Here is a 22,309-nt window from a genome sequence, read left to right as displayed (position 1 = left end):
TGTATTTGTGTAGTTGTGGTAATATTACTTGATATCATGGGCTGAAAAGATCTAATAGGAGAGTAAACTAGACTGTGAAATAAAATGTCTCAACAGGTTTCTGTCTACTCACTGGTTTTTTCTGTTTTTTTCCCCTTGTGTGTTATCAGCTTTCCCTCATGCAGGCGTTTCAGTTGTGGCTGGCTATTGTTTATACATAAACAGAGTGGCTGCAGCTTTTTTTACACAGCAAAGCAGATCCATCAAAACTGAGGTAATGCATGGCTTTTTGAAGCACCCTCAAGATATTATTAGCCAATTTGGACAGTTTTTGTCCTCAGTTATGCAATTTGAGCCCCCCTATACATTGGCCCTGGTGGCGAGTTTCCTCATTCTAATTGGCTGAACAGTTCACTCTGCAACTGCATGCAGAGTTAACCACCTTAAAAGGTTCGTTAGCATACCATTTAATTCAATAATTTTAGCTTCCTGTTGTTTCTCACCGAATACAAATCTCTCTCTGCAGCAGACATGCTATGGTGAACTTTATCAGTGAAAGACAAGAAGAAAGAACACATCTGTGGACCATCGAAAAGGTCAAATGAACCCAGAAACGTGTCTTCTTACAATACGGCTTCTGTTGTGTTTGTGTAACGCTACAGATTAATTTAAATTGTCCAGTTCAAGCGTTTTTATTTAGGCTTCAACTTTAGATAGGGGCCGGTTAGGAGTAGTAATTGGCAGTATAAAACGGGAAATAAAACGTTTTTTTTGTCTGTGTGAGTCACCGCAACCAGCAACAACTGGGCACCCGAAATATCAGAATGTGAGATTATCTGTGGACAGACACAGAGGCGCTCACTCACTCACGGGATTAAATGATTAGTACATGAAATAGTACAATTAGAAATACATTATTATTTTATATTATATATCAATAACTAACTTTAAAAACCATAAAAAATAAGTATTCAGAAATTCACAGACACAATACTGAGAACATGACATTGTGTCCTCAGGCTCAGCCCATAATGTCAAGTCTAATACTAGCCTAAAAAAAATCAGCTATGTATCTACAAAAATAAACCCACAAAAGGAGCCCTGACTTAGACATTGGTGTGCTTGCTCAAAAGGAACATGTATTTGTTCATGTAGAGCCCATACAAATAATAATAATAATACAATTATTATACATTGTGGTAATTTCTGAGTTTGATCACCTTCACATGTGCAAATCCAGTTGTTGGTATACGTTTACCCCTTCAATTGTTTTGAGGTAGAAAAGAAGAAAATGTATTTGAATAAAGTAATGAAAAATGGTTGATTCAACAGTGAGGAACAAAACAGTAAACTAGAATGGTAGCATGATCCAGAGAGAACTAATCCTTCACCCGAGTGCTGGGAACGTGAAGGATGCTTACTAGGCAAAACCTTCTAAAAGATAAGATGACATCACAACACTGCCGGTCCAACAACTCCCCATCAGCAATGACACAGAGGAAGAGCTCAGTCCGGATTCCCACGGTGAGAAGTTATCCAAACTTGAACGTTACTCTCTATATTTAACACATCTTGATAGTTTTACTACCCGAGGACTCACCATGAAATACTGGACGGTGGTGATGTACATGGAGATCGGCAGCTTCGTGTCCTGCCTGTGTGGATGGGTCCTGGTGTGCTCCACCCTTCCCACGGAGTACTGGACCTTCTCCGAGGTTGGCACCATCGTGCTGACCACCTCCAACTACTACTCCAACCTGTGGAGGGACTGCGTCTCGGACACCACGGGGGTGTCCGACTGCAAGGATTACCCCTCCATGCTGGCCCTGCCTGGTAGGACACAAAAATGATTAAAAAAGCATCGTTATGGATGTTTTCTTTGTACCCTCTCCTTGACTTAAGAAAAAATAAGCATAGCCTCCACTCTCTTATTTCCAAATAATAAATATATCATTTTCATACATTTTTTAAAACTCAAGGGTGTATTCCGGTTTCACCTGCCTTCTTTCAGTGTTCCTACACGCCTGCAGAGCGCTCGCCGTCTGTTCCGTCATCACCGGTTTCTTCGGAGGCGTCCTCACACTCGTCGGGATGAAATGCACCAAAATAGGCGGATCAGAGATTGCCAACGCCAGGGTGACCTTCGCCGGCGGTATAACCTACCTGGTTTCAGGTAAACAAATATCTAGCCCTTGATGTTTTAGAGAATTAAACTTTTTAGTCTATTAAGCACAATATGTTTAAAGTAGGGTCTATTTTCTGTTAGGGTTCTGCGGTATGATCACCTACTCATGGTGGGCCAACAGAGTCATAACAGAATTCTTGGACCAAAATTTCAGGGCACAGAAGTGAGTACTTTTTTTAGCAGTATGATTATTATTATTACAGGTGATGTTTAGAATCAGGATTAAACTAACCGTAACTCTTAAAATACCTTAACACTTGCTGCTCAGATTTGAAATTGGAGCTGCAGTTTTCATTGGCTGGGGAGGCTCCATCCTTCTCCTCTCTGGAGGGACAGTGCTGACTTACTTCTCTGGAAAAGAAGGTCTCCCAAAAACGTGAGTATACAATCTGTTTTTATTTTACTTAAACACTGGTATTGCCTCTATATTTATGACCAATGTGTACCACATCAAAGCCTGAAAAACAGCATGGGAAGTAAAAATGTAGCTAAATAACTCCACCATACATCTCTGGTTTCAATGATGTCAACAGTTCCTCAAGGCCACGGAGGCCGGCCACTTACGCCACCGCCCGAACCAGACGGACCTACATGCTGCCCGGCTCGTCGTCCAGAGTGAATCTGGGGCCGCCGCTGTTTTATGAGGGCAGGAAGAGCAGAGCGAGCAGAGCAGCAACGGGGACCAGACTGACCTTCAACAGGGACAGCTTTGTCTGAGAAAGTGACTTAAAAGACTTTAAAAGGAATGGTTTGACATTTTGGGAAATATATTTATTTACTTTCTTGCCCAGAACGAGATGAGAAGATCAATACCACTGTTGTGTAGTGACGTTCAATTGGAAGCAACAGACAGCATTGGGTTAGCTTAGCTTAGCATAAAGACTGGAAGTAGGGGCAAACTAGCATGGCTCCAACAGAGGATAGCAAAATCTGACTTCTTGCACCTCTAAAGCTCACTTATCAACACGTTATAATTTGTTTGTGTAAGTTTAGACAGGGCTAGGCTAGTTGTTTACCCCTACGCCGACTCTTTAAGCTAAACTAAACTATGCTAAGCTAAGAAGCTGCAGGCTCCAGCTTTATATCTTGCGCACAGTCATGTGTGGTGTCTATCTTTTCGTCTTACTCTACACAAATGCATATTTTCCCAATACCCAAACTAGTCCTATGTTCATGTAATGCATGACTGGAAATATAAATTCTGGAAATCAAAGCTTGGTAATCCAGATCCTGCAATAAGTGTTTTTTTTTTTTTATAATATTTGAATTCATAGCTGTTTATTTGCCTTTCATCAGGCAGCATCCACTGTCTGTTGACCCTTTAATTGTTTTTGATCTGCTTTGTTCTATTGAAACAGATGAGCGCTTCAGTATAAAAGGAGAAACATTAATCATAATTCACTCTCTTCCAGCTCATTGGCATCATAGCATGTGATACGACTTAGTATTTGTTTACAAAGCTGTTCAAAATGAAGACTTCTCCATGCTTTATTCACCTCGCTTGACCTTTCTGGCTGTCTGGCATTCCTCAGGGTTGTGCCAGTTTCCTTATTTACATTATTGATTAAACACATACTTTGTATACCACACATTATTGTAAAGTTTTGAAAAATTCCTCCTTTTAAAAATGTTATGTCTTTTTGATAAAAATATTGTTTATATGACTTTCAAAAATAATATCTAGTGATGAACAAAATGTATTCCGCATCCATATTAGGTTTTATTTTCTTTGTGGATTCATATACAGAGTTCTTCATATATCCTTTGCACCTGAGCTTCCTTTGAGTCCCCAGAAGATGGCACTCAAGCGACTGGTAATGCCGTTTTGTAAAGTTCATATCTATTTTGATCTATGAGTCACATCACTGATCACTGGTCAACCTAAGACTCCATCCTGATGAAGAAAGGCAAGCCAGTTGAAAATGTTTGGTGAGTAAAGCATGGTGTACTGAAGAGGAATTATGCAACACGTTCTAGGAGTTTTGACCTCTGCAAAAGAGTCAATGATATTCAAGGAGGCCAACTGGTGTCAGAACAGGAAGCAGTCCCAGCTGTTACTCCCCATAAAAACCCAGCTGCTCATATTACAAATGTGTCTTGTGGTCTCGGTCAGCCAGTCAGAATAGAGCATAACGGCTCAGCCCACTGCTTCTAAAAATGCTAATCATGGGTTAAATGCAGAGGTCAAATTTCATGTACAAACCTCTATGTACTTGATTGAAATAAAGTTTAAGTTTGAAGCTTGTATGTCTGCATTCTGCTGTGAAAGTAGTCAAACCGCACTACTTTTATCTAAATGAAAATCTACGAGATTAGCACTTTAAATGAATGTATTAAAATCAAAATGTACTTAATGTATCAAAAGTTAAATTACTCATTATGCAGAAAGGCCTCTCAGCATTTTACTGTCATATTTTTGGATCATTATCATTTATGTATCAATATGCAAGGTGTACTCTAATGTTTTTGTAGGTCGAGGTTATTTTAACTATTTCCTGTTCTGTTTCAGTTTTATCATCTTTTATAAATTTATTATATGTTTTGTATGTAAATCTGAAAAGTGACTAGTAACTATAGCTGTGATTCTATCTTTAGAGTAAAACAGTGTCATTGTTAGAAAATGTCATTGTTAGAAAATGTGCAACTTGTTTATTCAGGATTTGTTTTGTAGCTAGTTTTAAGAACAGCAATGTAACTTGAAATGCTCACATATGGGTGTTTATAGTTTCAGATATCATTTCATTATTGAAATCAATGGACGAAGATGTTAAAATGTGTTCCTATTGATCCTGAATTTTGTATGGCAGGAAATTTCAATAATTTCATTAAACCAAAATGATAATGTTTGCAATAAATCACTGTATGGTTAGTGTGCTTGGTGGAAAAAAGAAAGAACCTTGATGAAACGTGTACCGGAAAGTTTCATGAAACAATTTTTCAAAGTATGCATTGCCCATAGAAATAGATTTTATTGCTTGTATAAATATTTTCTATACAAAAATCACATGTCATTGCTCATTTCACAAGTGAAGGCAATATAGAATTTGATGTACAAAATTTGACACAAACTACATACAGCATCTCGTTTGGAGTGTGGGCTATATTTCAATGAATATACCAAATTAAAAAAACTAAAAATGTAAAAGTTCCTTTAAAGGTCTAAGGCAAACATAGAATTGGCAACAGGCATAAGGTGAGACTTGTTTTGTTATTTAACTGTCATATTTATTAGATGGTCTTTTTTCTACAGAAATGTCTCAGTATTGCTATCTCTGTATTAATAACAGAATAAAAAATAACTATTTGGCATGGACTGTAGGTGTCACATGGGCTGACTGAGGTCTTTGTGTCTGTGATTGCTACGTCACCTTAATTGTTATTTATTGCTAAAGTCCTCGGAGTCACTGATGTCGCTGAGGGAGCACAGGCTGCTCTTCAGGGTGCTTCCTGTTCCAGCTTCGGTCAGACCTGCCGGGCGAAAGAGAGCTGCTTTGATTGCACCACTTAACAGACAAGAGGAGTTGAAAGAATCATCATAATCATCATCATCGCACCTTATTATGCCATGGTACTCAACGTCCAAACCGGTATTGGAATGCATCATGTTTTTTTAAAGAATACAATACAGAGGCAAAAACGTGAGGAAAAAGCGGTAACGGTAAAGAGGGTTCTGTGCTTACAGGATGATCCGCACTTAGATTTTTTTTTAACTTGGAGACCCATCAGAGCTTTTCAGACGTGACTGTTACAAATAGTTAAATGATAAAAAGGCACAATTAACATTTCTGAGCATTAAACAAAGGAGGCCAATTCCGATTCCGCTGCCAAATGGGAGTACAAAAAGCTTGGGTGAAGGAGAGACAGGACTGATGCTCATAAAAGAGGAGGTTCTTCTTTGACAATTACTCAACTTCTTTTTTTTTTCCTCTGTATGTGTGTGAATGTACAGGCGTGCATTGTATGTGTGAAATATTATACAGTTGGCCTGTACCTTTTTGGTGTTGCAATGGTATTGGGTGTTAAGTTACTTCTGGGACTGACCTGATTTTGCACCTTTTCCGGTGGAGGTTCCCCACACGCTGGTGCTGGGTGAGTCCAGGCTCTTCCTGGCTGGTCCAGGGCCCTTAGTCGGTTTAGCCGTTTCCCGTCTGTCTTCTAAGGATGACACCGCCCACTCACTGCTCTCCTCGAGATCTGTGCACTGTCAGCAAACGCACAAACATATCAGATGAGCTATCAACATTGTACGCCGAAGCTAACGCACAGAGGTCCCATCATGGAACCACAACTCACCGTGAGCTCCTGAACCTCGTCTCTCCTCTCTGGTAAGATGCTGACGCCCCCTGCTGGTTTCTTTACCGCTCTATCTGCAAACTGCTTCTCCATTTTTCTAGCCAGGTCGTTGATCTTGTTCTCTAAAAGAATTTAGATTAAAAAAAATACATGAATGTGTTTATATCGACAAAGTATTCTTCAAGAAGAAAAGAACATTGTGTTTTCCCTTAAAAACTCTGGCTAACTCTGTTTAGCCTAGCATCATTTGGAAAGTTTTGTTTACCTCCTGAATCCTGGAAAAACAGGCTTAACAACTGAAAAACTAAACTAAAACCTGGACTCAGATTAAGAGTGGCAAACAAACAGTGAAATGATTAAATCCTGTGGGTCAATATGATCTCATATATCTAGATATCATCATGATTCAAAGAGTTTAGAGGATGAACAACTTGCCTTTGCCAAAGTTCCTCTTGTCCACGTTTCCGTTCTGGTCTTTGAAACTCTGGAGACGCTTCGGGTCGATCTCCTGCAGCTCGCTGACCTCAGACCACTCGTCCTCGTCGCTCTCCATCTTTGCGACTGCGGTCCTTGTCGAACCGCCCACTGAGCTCCTGGCCTGCTGGGGGTTTGAGATGAATGACTGCCTGGCTTGAGCCCGCTTGGCCTGGACTGGACTGGCTTTGCTGGCTCTGATTTGGACCTGGTTCAGTCTGGGCTGTGGGGATTTGCCCCTCTGGTGTTTTTGATGACGCTCATCCTCGACATCTGTGTCCTCTTCTTCAGATTCCTCATCTGAACTGAAAGGAGGGGTCCTCGAGAATCACAAAGACAGTGTTTTACTAATCATCCAACAATTTCTTTTTCTTAAAGCTATATAAAATATGAACTTTTAAACATTTTGTTAAGACTTTATTGGCAACCAGCACCTGGCCACACAATTTGTTTTATGTACACATTTATTATGACTATAAAATATCACATCACAAGAGCATAGATGGTAATAACGGCGTCAGTTCCCCATTGTTAAGGGCTGCCTGACAGCAAAGTAAAGGGGTAATAAATATTCTAAATATAGCGTACACTTAAACTAATATTGACATTCTTTAGCAGTACATTATTTTGCTCCTGTGCTGGTACTTCTGTCTGTGTCTCCAAACTCTATCTACTGTCGTAATACACACACTTTGGAGAAGTAGCTCACACAACCAAACTTCTAAACTTCCATACTACCCTTTAACATCCACTTTACAGGTAGTTAGTTTCACACTAAACTCATCACTTTATCACTGTATTACATTAATAACATCATCACTTTGGCCCTTAAAAGGCATGAGAACAGAATTATGAAAATAAACAGAAATATTAAACTGAAAATAGCCGGCCTAATGTTAAATAACTGAAGCATGTTAGTTTACATGTTGCGAGCACTATAGCATTTTAAATCAACTACTCAATGAAACATGACATCAGCTGGGAGGTTTTAAAATAATGTGCATATTTTACATATACTGCATAAAGTCTGATCCTGTCTGAACCTTAAACTCATACACGTGTCAGTTTTTTCCAACACCGTAAATAAGCATAATGACAAGGTATGATAACCCAGTCAACATGAATGTAATGGGGTGCAATCAGTCACAGGAAATGTTCTCCTGCTGCAAATATCCAACAGTTCCACCTTAACTAGTTTCTAACTTGTACGGTGCAACCTCAGACGCAGCTGCTTCTCTTATCTACTTTGTGGCAACACGGCCAAAATAGTTTTTTTGTGATTAAGTTGTGGGTTGGTTTCATTTACATCTTTAGTATATATATACTGTATACTCTCTCAATTTTGTTGTAATTTTGTTATGCATGACAGCTTTTTCTTTACTTGGATGTGAAGATCCTCGGAGCGGCCTTGGTGTTGGGTGTAGATGTCTTGGGCTGGGCGGTGGTCCTGGTCCTCGGTGTCGGCTGGGGGGTCTTGGGCTGTTTGACTGCAGGTCCGGACACCACCTGGGTCGCTCTGGAGGGCAGGCTGCTGGATCTGGGGCGGATCTGCAGCACTGCACGGAGACAAAAACAGATCATGTAAACAAAAAAAGCCAGCTTGTGTGGCGACAAACAAGCTTTCACAGATAGACCGATAGTAACACACAGTCACAACCAATTACAAGCCGCTTATTTAAAAAGTGGGTGACAACAAGCTAGCAGACTCTCTCTACAGCACAAAGTAGTATGGTGTGTTTATTATCGGAAGAACTTAGGGGGGTGATCTCATTTACTAAGAGGCTTTTTGATGACTCGCCTTGAACCGTTTGTCTGGATCTGGTCTGTGACTCGGGAGCTGGGTCGCTGCCTCTCCTCTGACCGCCCAGCTTCTGCTCCACGCTGCTGGAGATCTCCTCCCGATGGCGCCAGTAGTCGGGCATCCCCTTCGCAATGCTCTCCCGCTTTGAGTGCACTTTGGCCAGGATGGAGTTGAGCTCTTTGTCCCTAAGACCACTCTGATCCTGAAAAGAGGTCGATACAAAACAGGTTGAGCGAAAAAACATTTAGGGTATTCTATTTCTGATTGCAGGTTCTGCAATACTGTTTAAGATTTGAACTTACCGCCTTGACTCCCAGGTTCTCCAGCTTCTCAATGACCGCCTGCTCCAGATCCGGCCGCATCTCCTTCTTGATGTTGGGGTTCCTTTTCAGGGCGTTGGTGGTCGCCCTCTGTTTCTTCTCAGGTGCAGGCTCGGGCCTCTTCTCCACGGGCCTCCTCTCAGAGAAGCTGCTTGAGTCTGTAAAAAAAATCTCACTTTATCAACCATTTATGGATGAAATGAGCAATGAGCAGGCAAAATGAGGCAAAAATAAACATGCATTTGCCAACTTTCACAGCAAGCTCCATGACAAAGTCTGGAAGATGGATGTGACTGCAGCGGGGCGGGCAGAAGAGGAGAATGTCTACGAGTTTATTTGCCACGAACAAGGCAACGAGATGACGGATGGATGTAATGATCGGCAGTGCTGACGAGGCAGGCGTCAACAAACTGGCACAGAAAATGAGCCTACTTTCTGAAAAGAGTGGACTGAGATCATCTCGGTCCACACTTAAAGGACTAGTTTGGATCATTTGAAGTGGGGTAGTATGACCTGCTTCAACATAGTCTGTGTAGAACCTACACTAGATGGAGTTTGGAGAAACCATCAGGAGAGCAAAGTAGTGTACTGCTGATGCTGCAGTATTTGTGCAAATGTACGCTATATTTAGAATATTTTCACTGCTTTATTTTGCTGTCGAACAGCCCTTTCTGACACAAAACTGAAACTGCCATCTATGCTCTCTTCAAGCTACCAGACTCCTTTGACAAAAACAATAATTTAACCTAAAAGAGCACAGGAGTTGATGGTCTACAGCTGCCTTAGATATGTTAGTTTGTTTGAGTTAATGTGTGACTTTGAATGAATATCCCCTTTATTGATCATTGAACATACATAGATACATATATACATGAAATTTCGCTTCTGCATTTAACCCACCCCTGAGGAGCAGTAAATCCAAACTAACCTTTTAAAAACACCTAAGTCACACAATAACACAAACAAACAAACCGATCTGGGAAAGCGGTAGATTGGCAGCTTTCATGGTCTGTCAGATAAAATTACACTCTCTTTCAATCGAGTCTGGTAGCTTGAAGAGGGCATAGATAATGGCTTCAGTTCTCCATCCGAAAGCACTGTCCGACAGCAAAATAAAGCAGTGAAAATATTCTAAATGTAGCATAAACAGATTTTTTTTTTTTTAGGTGTCCAAATGCAGCAGTACATTGCTGTGTGCTCCCGAGCTATGACTCATGTCTGTTTCTCCAAACTCCATTTACTGCATTAATACACCGACTATGGAGAAGTAGCTCATACAACTACACTTCAAAGCATCCAAACTATCCCTTTAAGGAAAAAGGCTGCCCTAAACAGACTGATGCATCCATGCAGACAGCATGCAGTCGACTCGGCTCTTTAATTGCCTGTTTTACCTTTCTCCTCTTCTGACAGCTCCTGTATAGGATCCAGCTTAGGAGCAGAGACTGGCTCCTCTAATAGGACAGCACATGAGGTCAAAGGTCATTAAAAGACAATGACTGAGATTACATAGGTGTTATAAAAAAGATGCGAGGGGGGATTACTAATGTGGTGAAAGCATGTAAATCTATCATGCATAAAAGCACATGCTCTGCGAGTGACAATGTTTTTTATATTCTTATTTTCTCATGACGGCTGGTTTCTGCTGACTCACCGAGCACGACTCTCTTTGGTTTAGGCTCTGGAGCTGGAGCACTGACAATGACTGGAAAAAAGAGAACAAGGTGAATACATCAAGACCGCACATGCAGTTTACTTCAGTGAAAAACGTTAAAAGGAAGCCATACCTGGTATTTCCACTATTTTGGTGGGTGGATTCAATGAGATATTCCTTATCTGGAAGTTGAAGAAATTAGCATTTTAATTATATTTAAATAAAAATTTTTTTCAGGGAATCATTTTGAAAGATGTCAGGGAGGAATGGAACCGACTACTTTTACTGTTCCCTGCCTTTATGTGGAAAACTCCTCATGCTGTGTTGCAACATGGAAGCAGATTGCAGTTCATGGCGTAATGGGAAAAGGCCTTCTTAAAAAAACAGTGAGAGTTTGTAAACGGATACACTAGCTGCTTAAGGAGTGTCTGCATCCCCCAGAATTCTGGGACCTGCAGTATTAAACTGCACTTGTTAATCACCATGGGAAAGTGTGGAGCCGTTCCAGGAAAAGCAATGGCTTCCTGTCAAAAGTACAGTATCATCGTGTCTCAATACAACACAATCGGATCCGGTGTAGCAAATACAGGATATCCTGAATGAGAGCTGACCCTCCGCCTCCCTTCCTCTCCCGACATAATCATGCTGGCTGTGTGAGTGTGAGTCGGTGTTAACCTGCTCCCTCTGGGCCTTGATGGTGTGCTCCCTCTCCTGCAGCCTCCTGCCCATCTCCTGCTGCAGCCGCTGGCTGCTCTCCTGGTGCTCGGACACGGACGACTGCATTCTGCTCAGCTCGTTCAGCAGCTGGAAGGTGACGGGGAGAAGATACATTTTACAACTTATAACAAATCTCCAACTAAAGCTTGTTAAATATGTTCACTTAAAGATGCTTAACCTCTGAACCCAAAGCAGTTTCGGGATTTTTTTTTTCTTTGTCACATTTTTATCGCTGTGGCTTTGTTTTCTTTACTGCAATATTTAAGTCCTGCACCTTTATAGAAACAGCACAATCATGGCTAGAAGTAGAGAGAACTAAAAAATGTATTTGTGCAATATCACACATTTATAATGTGTGATATTATAAATGAGAATGTTCGTTTATTTTACAAAAATAAACAAACGTAAAAAGAATTGAGGCTCCACGTGCTATATATTCTTGAACCATTTACATTTTTAAATCGACTACTGCAGCGTTTGACACACATGATGTGTTCAAGGACCGTCGGAATGATGAAAATCTGAATATAACGTCGTTTTTTTACAGGTTCTGGCCTAGATTAACGGGGCAGTTTTGGCAATTGTTTAAAGAAAACAGGCTTTTCTTTAAACAATTGCCGGGTTTTGGGGTTCAGAGGGTTCCCGGCAATATAATTACGACAAATGACAAAACAAACCTGGTTTTTCTCAGACTCGTGTTGGGCCTTTATCTCCTGCAGCCTGGATCCCCACTTTTTATCCTAGAAGAGAATCATTTTGTACTCAAAACAAATTAATTCACTTGAAGATGCTAAAACTACACCTCCCCATTGCACTTACCTGTTTCTTCAGTTGGTGCTCCAGCTTCTGTATGGCTTGTATCTGCATCTCTCTGTAGTTGTCCAGATCTCTCTCTGGCTGTGAGTGAACAGGGCTGGCTGGTTTTTCATGCTTCGCTGTCTGATTCTGATTAGCTTCCTGTGAATGAAATACATGGGAAAAAAGAAACACCGGTATGAATGAAATATATCCTGAAGACCAAACGAACGCCATAAAGAAGCGACTGAAGGGATTATCCATCCATGTATCATTTTCGTACATTGAGAGCCTGAATATTTCGGGTGTAGAGAAATTCCATCTCCCTGCGCATGCCATCCCTGCTGTCCTCTATCTTTCTGTCCATGCGCGCCATCTCCTCAGCTTTGAAACGGTCCAGTTCTCTCAGCAGGTCTTTGTGCTGGGACTGCTGCTCTTTTTCCTGGAATCACAGCAAAAAAAATGAAAAGAGAACAATCTAGAGTGAAAAACAGCACTACAGGTAAGAGGAGAAATATGTATTTTGGGGTGAACTCTCCCTTTAAATTTACTTTTAACGTTTTTTTAAAAGATGGCTCAAAATCAGTTGTTGGACCAACAAAACCCATATATATTCAGTTAACCATCATATATGACCAATAAAAAAGCAGTAACAAAAGAAAGACAAAAACTAAAAAAAATGAAGTACCAGATAAATTCGCAGCCAATCAACTGATCACTTAATTGACTAATCGTTTCAGAACCGTCACTATGATCTGGTTTTCATACCTGAGCTGTTTTGGCTTGCAAGTCCATTTGCTGCTGAACAACCTGCTCCTTCAGACTGCTGATCTCTGATTTGAGGCAGTCTATCTGAGATTTCTTCTCGCTGTCCGAGCGATACTCTAGGGGGACGTAACAGGAAAAACAAGATGTTTATGTAACGATACAATGTAAGGAATGTTTTATATCTCACCTGCAAATACCTCTTATCCACCCCTTAAATTATTTAAAAGTGTGAGTGATGTACCTGACCTTTAGTTCATTTATTACCACTCTCTCTCTGGCTCTCTATTAAACGGCTCAGCGAACCTTTGTGACGGCGCCACTTACCGATCTCATACTCGTCAGGGTGGCGGCGCTGCATGTGATTCTGGAGGAATGAGGAATTGAGGAAGGATTTATCACAATGTGGACACTAAAAGAAACAAACACAAAACAGACGTCAATACATCAACTTTTGACAAAGATTGAAGAAGGAACACTGAAAGGACAGTTTACATGAGATGCAGGTCTGAATTCAGTGATGATTCATACCAGAGCTCAACACACTGCAACTGAAGAAAATACATTCAAATACAGGTATGAGAAAATATCATGTATCACAAAACACATTGTATCATGTGACAACACATAAGAAAACCAAACCAGTACAGAAACTGTGTTGTGTGTATTTGCCACTTGTTTCAAGCACTTTCTTCAGTTTATTAATTTGTCTATCTGCATGTGTCTCTGGTTGCAGTATATTGAGCTCTCACGGCCACCATACTAATAACAATATAGTGATAAACAATTCGAGTCGTTTGGAATTTAAAAGATCAGAAAAAGACACAAACATTCATATTTCCCAAGATGAGGATAATTCATAAGAGTCCAAAATCTCTTATAACCACTGAGAGTAGTGAATGAGGTTTGGGACAGAGCTGAGGTCAACATAAAGATGATGACTAGGCTCCAAACAGGATCACCCGCTGACTTTAGGCATGCGTTTCCTCACTTACAGATAGCGTGAGTGATGCTGATTTGTTCCCTGTGGCAGGCGTCACCACACTCCAGCTCACTAACACTTAACTAGAATAGATGCTTCCTGTGCTCCACGCCAACACACGCTACATTAAACTCTGCTGCTCATTGTGCCTGTGACTTCATTCATGATCAACCTGCTGCTGCTACTGATATCTTTGTCACACCATATGGCAGCCAAGATCCACAGGCGAGAGGGAAGTGTGCCTCTACAATGAGTGGGTCTGCAAGTGCTGCGATTAAATCAGGGTTAGGAATAACCGTGGAGGATGATGGGAAAATGAAATTAGTCTTCACAGAGAGCCCTGTGTGTGTGAAGTTGGTAGACAAGCAGCAAAAGCCAAAGGTCCTCCCAGGGCACGAGCACATAGCCTCTCTATCAATTATTGAGCCACCTCTGTTAGCTGAGCTGCTAGCGCACACCTAGCAACCACACGCTGTCAAGACACACTATATCTGTTGCCTTGGCGACCGCTTGGCCTGGTCAGCCGAACACTTAAAGAGAGCGGAGGGGGATTTTTTTTTATTTGTGCTATATATAACTACGCCACCTGAACCAGATAACATTTACCAACAAATGGATCTGACAGATAAACCAACAGCGTCTCATGTACACAAACGTCTTCGACAAAGCAAAATGCTCTACAAGGACATGTGTGTGTGTGTGTGTGTGTGTGTGTGTGTGTGAGGATGGGGGAAGGTGGGAGTCAGCCGGTCGTCTTGAATCACTGCTTTTGTCACGCTTTTGTAAGTGGATTAAAAAAAAAACTAATTGCCACCAAATAACACCATCTGTTCTACAGCTCTAAATCCTTTTCTTCCAGCCAGTAGACAAAGCTCATTATAACCACACCAAAACAAGGCAGCCATGGCAGCCTTTACAGCACACAACCATTTTAGAAGGCTTCAATAATATCTCCCCCCCCCAAAACCCTGATAGAAAAAGCACAAAGCCGGAGCTGTGAATAGACCTTGGGAACAATGACAGAGTGAGGAGAAGGGGCGTAGTGGGTGGGGGTGATGGAGCTAGCCGACTGCTTGCCAAACATATGTGAAATACAAATGGTAACCGATCCCCCCCCCCTGGAAAGTGAGCGTTTAGCATGTCAGCGGTACCTTATGGCCACTGATGATTCGTGGCGTGAGCATGGACTGCTGGGTGCGGATGACTTTCTTCCTCTGCTTGAGCTCGTCGGTCAGCGTCTTCACCTTCTCCTCCTGCTTCTTCTGCTGATCCAGCAGCTGCTCACGCTCCCTGCCGGCCGCCGCCAGCTTCTCCTCCACCGCACGCAGGTTCAGGGTGAGGAACTCCTGGCAGTGCAGGAGCCACTCCAACGTCAGCTGGGCCAGCCGCAGGAGCTTGACCAGAGCCGGGTCCACGGGGCTCTGGCAGCGCTGGCACCGCTCGCCGTCCAGGCTGCAGAACGTCACGCTGCTGATGTGCTCCTGCAGGGCGTCCAGGTCCAGCTGGCTCACCACCAGGTCTATGTCCACGGCGTTGATTCGCCGCCAGTCCACGCTCTCCCGGCGCGGACGGAACTTGAAGGGGAGGACGACGGAGGCGCCGCTGGATGGAGGAGTCATGATGCTGAGCGGGGAGTTCAGGAGGGAGGGGATCCCTGCTGAGGAGTGGGTCCCTTGGGTGTCACCTGTGTACGGGTAGTACGCTCCGTCGTGAAATGGCTGGAACAAACACAAACACAAACACAAATTGTAAATTCCCCCTGCTGTGGGACTAATAAAGGATTATCTTATCTTAAATGAGGGGTCATTTAAAACAGATACATTATGCAAATGCAAACAAAAAAAAAAACAACACAGCCAGTCAGCATCTGCAGCAGAGCCCAGATTCCCCACCTAAAACGCAGTCCAGATGAATCCAGGCCTCTCCTTACCATCTTCAGACCAATTTCTCCTGTGCAAGTCCCGTCGTCAGTCGCTCTGGCACCGCCCCCTTGCAAGGCAGCTCGGGCGTCCTACACGTTACCATGGAGACAAGAGTATAGAGCGTCCCTGCGGGGGGGGAGAGAGGGGTTATCAGCGACACGGGCCGCAATCAACGACGCGGCCTGTCCGCTGAAACAATGGCACACATGTTTGAACGTGTCCAAGCAACGCTAAATATGTCTCCCCCAGGCGTCTTAAAGACACTTTTAAGTTCGCAAACTTCCCCCTCAATGCAGTGGAGAAGCTGGTGTTTGCTACTGCAGGACTCACCGGAGGGGTTTTTGTTCTTAATTCACGGGGGGGGAAGAAAAGTTTTCCTCTCTGGTCGGGACCCTCGGGGCGGTCTGAGTGTGACGTAGGCGCTGGTCCCCACATTCCTCAATCCCTGCACGCGAACGGAAGACCGCCGTCAAGATCACTGCAATAAGAGAGGCACTTCCGGGAGTGACCTTCAAAGTAAAATGTCGATGATAACAGGACATTATTAACATCAACTATATATATATACATATATATAACTATATAACTATATATATATATATATATATATATATATATATATATATATATATATATATATATATATATACATATATATACATATATATACATACATATATATATATATATATATACATATATACATATATACATACACATATATATACACATATATACATATATATATATACATATATATATACATATATATATATATATATATATATTTAGATATATATATATAAATATATATATATTTAGAAGACATATATTTATATACACACAAATATACATATATATATATATACATATATATACATATATATATATATATATACATATATACACATATATATATATACACACATATATATACACACATATATACATATATATATATATATATATATATAAATATATGTCTTCTTTTTATATATATATATATATATATATATATATCTTCTTTTTATATATATATATATGTATGTCTTTTGTATATATATATATATATATATATTACATTACAGTCATTTAGCAGACGCTTTTATCCAAAGCGACTTACAGTCAGTAGTATATTACATATCATTCACCCATTCACACACTGATGACAGGCTACCATGCAAGGTGCCACCATCAGACTCTAACTAACATTCATCATCCAGTCCACACCGATGGCAAGCCTTCGGGAGCAACTTGGGGTTAGTTAAGTCACATCGACTGCCAAAGCCGGGTATTGAACCACCGCCCCTCTGAATGGAGAACTACCTTGCTCTCCACTACGCCACAGCCGTATATAAATGTATGTCTTTTATATATATATTTATTTTATATATATATATATATAAATGTATGTTTTCTTTTGTATATATATATATATATATATATATATATATATATATAAAAAATGTATGTCTTCTTTTGTATATATATAAATGTATGTCTTCTTTTATACAGTACCAGTCAAAAGTTTAGACACACTTTCTCAATCAACTACTTTGAAGAATCTAAAATATAAAACATATTCTGGTTTGTTGAGCATTTGTTTGTTTACCACATAATTCCATACATGTTCCTTCATAGTTTGGATGTCTTCAATATTAATCTACAATGTAGAAAAATAAAAATAAAGAAAAACCATTGAATGAGAAGGTGTGTCCAAACTTTTGACTGGTACTGTATTTGAAGGGTAATTTTAAGATCCGGACAAAGGACTGCAGATGAAATCCTGGGACATTTACATAAATTTAGATACATTATGTAAATCCAAGGGCTCAAAAATAATCATTTTAATGGTTAATTTTGCCATGGAATCATTTTCTGATATTTATGTTTTTTCTTTAGACTACGAAATGCACTGTTTTCCATGTGCTTGAGTTTTCAGATGCATACATGTTTATATAATTAAATAATTCTGCAAATAATTAATCTTGAATAATCTAAAAATAATATTTAGTAGTATTTATTGTATATACTGTGGTTTTATCGTTTCTCCTCCTGTATTTAACAGGTCCCCTAATACTTTCAAAATTATAATTTTATACAGTATTTTACGCCATGTACGCCATATGATCTAGTTCTGTCCCCAGTTCAGTCTTTTTAAATGTTTTTTTTTATCAATGGTTTTCTGCTGAAATGATCCAATTACTACCCTTATTACATAAGGGGTACAGTTTGTCGTATTTTGTAAAAGACCAATACATACAAAAGCGAGTTTATGGGTAGGGGCGCAAATATACCATACTGACAAACAAGAAAAACTTCAATTCAATGTATTGCATGGCACTCACGGCGCCGAGTCCCGCACTTTGAGGGCAAACTCTGCATTTCCGGTGTTGTTGCGGGGACTTGACGCAGCTTGCGGTGAGAAGGGGGAGGGGAGAAGTGAGAAGGGGGAGGGGAGAAACAGACTGCTGGGCTTTGAAATGGAGAAGGGGGGAGTCTGAAAGCAGGGATGAGGGGAGTCGGGGTTGTAAACAGTCCCCACTTCAGTTGAGGGAACCCGAATAAAACACCATTAAAATGTTGGAAGCATAGCAAAGAGAGAAATACTGAAACAACCATCAGTACTTTAAGGGATGCAGGTGAAGACATCGAAAACTTTGCTCTACAGTTGCTGTGCTGGTCTTGTGTTAGGGCTCCCCCGTGAGGTCACAACTATTAATAACATCAAGCCCACATCACATTGCTGCTGGGAAACTGGTTGCTGGTTACTTTATCAGTTTTGTATTGTTTTATAATGATAATAATAATAATATTAAAAATATAATAATAATAATAATAAACTGCGGCTCGTCAGACCCCATAATAATCGCCACCTCAACCACTATGAAAAAAAAGAACATTATTTATAATTATATATAATTTATTTTTGTCCGTCCGTCCTTGTGAACAGGATATCTCCGGAATGCCTGGGGCATATTTTTTTACAAATTTGTTACAAACCACCTGAACTTATGAACTGTTGAGGTTGAAGGTGGCTGTGACCTCACATCCAACCCCATTGTTTTGATATCCTGGGAACACTTTGAGCAAATTTCTAACAATTAAGCGCATAACGTCCACTTGGAGTCAAGGAACAAACTTCTAAGAGTTGGATGGTCAGAGGTCACTGCAACTTCACAAAAACTTGATTTTGGCCAAGACTCTAGAACTCATATGCTAATGATGACAATTTAACACAAACTAAAACTAAAACTCGACTGGTTGTTGGAGGCTTACAGCTGCACGGCGTTAATTCTACTTCTTTTGTAAGGTTCAGAACCTTTTTTTTTTTTAATTAAACTTTCAAAAAAAAGTTTGTGTAAAATCTTAAATTGGAAGGGTAATATAAATTAAGTAGCCCTGCGACAGACTGGCGACCTGTCCAGGGTGTACCCTGCCTTCGCCCATTCACAGCTGGGATCGGCTCCAGCACCCCCGCGACCCTTAACTGGATAAGCGGTTACGGAAGATGGATGGATGGAATATAAATTAAGTGGAGAAAAATAAAGAATTCTTTCCTTCTCCATCCTGCGTCAGTCGCCCTTACATGTTCACTATTTCACCAATGGAGGTCAGTAGAGATCTGATCTCGGCTCTGCGGACGCTGTGGCTTCATTGTGGAGGAATGATGGCGATTCCCTCCCTCCCTGTCAGAGGAAACGCCGCCTACTGCTGCTGTGATGGAGAGCAGCTGCAGGAGGCGACACAGTCCTCGCTTTAATGGGGGGGGAGCATCGCTCAGCGGGTCGGATCCACGCACACCGCTTGTCCATGCACATATACGCTGCTTTTACTTCAAAGGATCAGTCTTTTTTTTCTCGTCTTTTTTTATGCATAAAATTAAAGAATGATTCACAGTCAGGACAATGCGGGCGTTGGCTCAGCACTTAAAAAAAACAAAAGTGTGAAGAAGTGGTAGAGAGTTGCTGTCAAGAAACAACACTGCATTGGAACATCCGGGGCGCTCTGAACTCTCCGTCAGAGTCCCACTGCTGGAGGAGAGGCCGACTGTGTGCCATTTTTCCCTTGGTCGATCCCCAGACGGCTTCAGTCTAGTCCTGATAAATAAAGATTTTAATTCCTCCGGACAGGGCCTGCGATTGTCAGGATAGCCTGAGGCGAAGAAAGGGGGAGGCTCTCTTCGGGTGGAGACAGGCAGCTCTCATCAGAGGCATCACAACGAGGAACTGAAGTTCAGCTGTAGGACAAGATGCTGAGGCTCGTTTCTGTAGCCTGAAACCTAGATTCAAGTCGCCCCCCCACTCCCCTAGATGTTCCCAACACTGGCCGGAGTTATGTTTGCTTGCACATAAAAAGAAATCCACACTTGTTTGATAAGAGTTTAACAGAGCGAGAGAAGTTGCAGCGCTGCATTAGTCATGCGGAAAATAAATAAATAAAAGGAGCAGGGGTGTGTGGAGGAAGAGGACCAGTACTCTTGAGATGAGTAAGCGCGGCCCGTACACTCAATTTACTGCTTGATTTATGAGTTCATTTCCTGCGCCGGGGTTCCTCGGTGGGGGTTGAGGTGGTATATCTTCCCCGCTATAGGTAGCAGTGGTGCCACTTCCCCCGGTCCCCCGTGAGACCCCTTGCTCTCGCCACTCCGGGCCTTGGTGGGACTATAAATAATGGCCGCTGTAACTCGCAGGCATCGAGCGCAGAGTGAGGAGAGGACGCCGAAAAAACATCTTTATTCATGAGGGAGGTTCTTATCTTTTCTCCCCCTGCAAAAGGACACTCTGCATACTGAAACGTTCAGTCATCCTGGCTGTGTTTCTGCTCTCTGATAAGCATCTGAGGAATGTTTTCAATGATCAAAAGGTGAAAATAAACCTTTGGTACAGCTGCCTTTTCTTTTTTTTTTTGCCAGTCTGTGTGCGTGTTTGCACATTAAATCTTTAAAAAAAAAGAAAAAAGCTCAGGGAGGGATGAATTCAAATAGTGACTTTCGTCTTTCAAAGGAGTTAAAGGAGATGCAGCGACAGAAACTGCCTCAAAAGTGCTTTAATGATTCTAAGGAGAAAATCTATGGAAGATATAAAATACCTTAATTTGAACAAATCAAACAAATTGATAAAGTTAACGCAATATTATATGCATTTCCTTTCAATGTATGCATTTACTGTGTCATAATGAAAGAAAATGTGAAAATGATTCAGCTTTTTGTCTTTCATAACCAACATTGGTGTCTCCTTCCATGCCACGTTAAAATCAGATCGCAACACAGAACACAACAATTCGTATGGGAGTGTTGTATTTCTCCTGCATAGACCTGCCAATACTTAATACGATTAAGTGCAATGGAGCTCATTCTTTTATGAAATGGAAAAACAATCAACTGTCCAATCACAGCCTGGGAGCAGAACCATGGTCCAGAGCTTACGTGGCTGTATGATAAGAACTGGATACTGGACTCAAATCAAGTAAAAGATTTTTTGAAGATTGTATAGAAGTCTATGAGAAAATGACTCTACTTCTCACTTGATTTATTCCCTCAGTAAACATTGTAAACATGAGTTTATGGTCTCAATCTGTAGTTTCAAGTCTTCTTCAATACACCATGATGTTCATTTAGTAAATTATGGTCCATTTAGAGTCAAATAGACCATAAGGCAGAGAAGGATTTATGGCGGGGATAGTGTGATTGACAGGTCGCTGCCGCTACCATGGACATATATGTCGTCACTACGTCACTCCTCCGCATTCCAAATCTGGTAACTTCCATCCATTTGTTGCCAAAAGAACAACATGGCGATGACCGTAATCCAAGATGGCGAGGGCGAAATTGCCAAACTCGAAGCTTCAAAATGGCAGTCCACAAAAGTCACGATGACTTCTTATATACAGTCTATGGCTATGATTTGTTTATATTATATATATTTAAAAAGCTAAATTATTGACCAATAACATAAAAAACGCTACAAATGCAATTTTTATTTAAATGTATTATTTAGTTTGATTTGTTTTAATTGAGGCATTTTAAATTTCCCATAAAGAGGCTTGAGTTTGTTAATTCTTGCATATGCGACTGCATAGCAGTTCCGTTTTACACGACCAGAATCAAGACGGAGGGAATCGTCGTCTCAGCGAGAACTCTTCGCCACTGCCCGACCGACTTGAAGCCGGGGCGGCCATCCAGCCCACAACTGCCCACCGGTTTTCATCTCAGACACTTTGTTGTCTATTTTCAACGAGGCAGCCGCAGGGGTCACAAGTGGTGAATCAGCCTGGTGGGAAGGAGAGATGAAAGAGCGCCGCGGTGGGGAGGGGAGAAAGAGAGAAGCATCCCACCGTTTCCTTTCATTGTCACCCTATGAATGCTGCTCAGGTCAGAAGAGGTACCGGCGCCAAAGAATTATATATAGCAGACAAATGAC

The 22,309-nt window shown here is 41.2% G+C and overlaps 2 protein-coding genes across 3 annotated transcripts; one reads left to right on the top strand and one right to left on the bottom strand.

The window, feature by feature from the left end:
- Positions 1 to 1,580: 1,580 nt before the first annotated feature.
- On the top strand, positions 1,581 to 2,881 carry LOC129111928 (claudin-10-like). Its single transcript, XM_054624090.1, has 5 exons — positions 1,581 to 1,812; positions 1,991 to 2,152; positions 2,246 to 2,327; positions 2,433 to 2,540; positions 2,698 to 2,881. The coding sequence occupies exons 1-5, from the start codon at positions 1,581 to 1,583 to the stop codon at positions 2,879 to 2,881; spliced, it is 768 nt and encodes a 255-aa protein (XP_054480065.1).
- A 2,243-nt stretch (positions 2,882 to 5,124) lies between these two features.
- Positions 5,125 to 16,337, bottom strand: dzip1 (DAZ interacting zinc finger protein 1). Of its 2 annotated transcripts, none has more exons than XM_054623951.1 (18): positions 16,218 to 16,337; positions 15,858 to 16,013; positions 15,117 to 15,683; positions 13,311 to 13,395; positions 12,987 to 13,102; positions 12,502 to 12,660; positions 12,243 to 12,380; positions 12,101 to 12,163; positions 11,382 to 11,510; positions 10,840 to 10,888; positions 10,707 to 10,757; positions 9,035 to 9,210; positions 8,730 to 8,934; positions 8,313 to 8,487; positions 6,893 to 7,251; positions 6,458 to 6,579; positions 6,206 to 6,365; positions 5,125 to 5,632 (listed from the first exon to the last, which is right to left on the bottom strand). In XM_054623951.1, the coding sequence occupies exons 3-18, from the start codon at positions 15,582 to 15,584 to the stop codon at positions 5,541 to 5,543; spliced, it is 2,547 nt and encodes an 848-aa protein (XP_054479926.1). In that variant the 5' UTR covers positions 15,585 to 15,683; positions 15,858 to 16,013; positions 16,218 to 16,337; the 3' UTR covers positions 5,125 to 5,540. The 2 variants fall into 2 exon arrangements, with proteins under 2 accessions (XP_054479926.1, XP_054479925.1); XM_054623950.1 differs by having other exon boundaries at positions 15,896 to 16,013.
- Positions 16,338 to 22,309: the final 5,972 nt, after the last annotated feature.

Source organism: Anoplopoma fimbria, chromosome 22, assembly GCF_027596085.1.
Source record: "Anoplopoma fimbria isolate UVic2021 breed Golden Eagle Sablefish chromosome 22, Afim_UVic_2022, whole genome shotgun sequence".
Taxonomy (NCBI): Eukaryota; Metazoa; Chordata; class Actinopteri; order Perciformes; family Anoplopomatidae; genus Anoplopoma; species Anoplopoma fimbria.
Note: the sequence above shows the minus strand (reverse complement) of the source record. Positions and strands in the feature narration are given on the sequence as shown.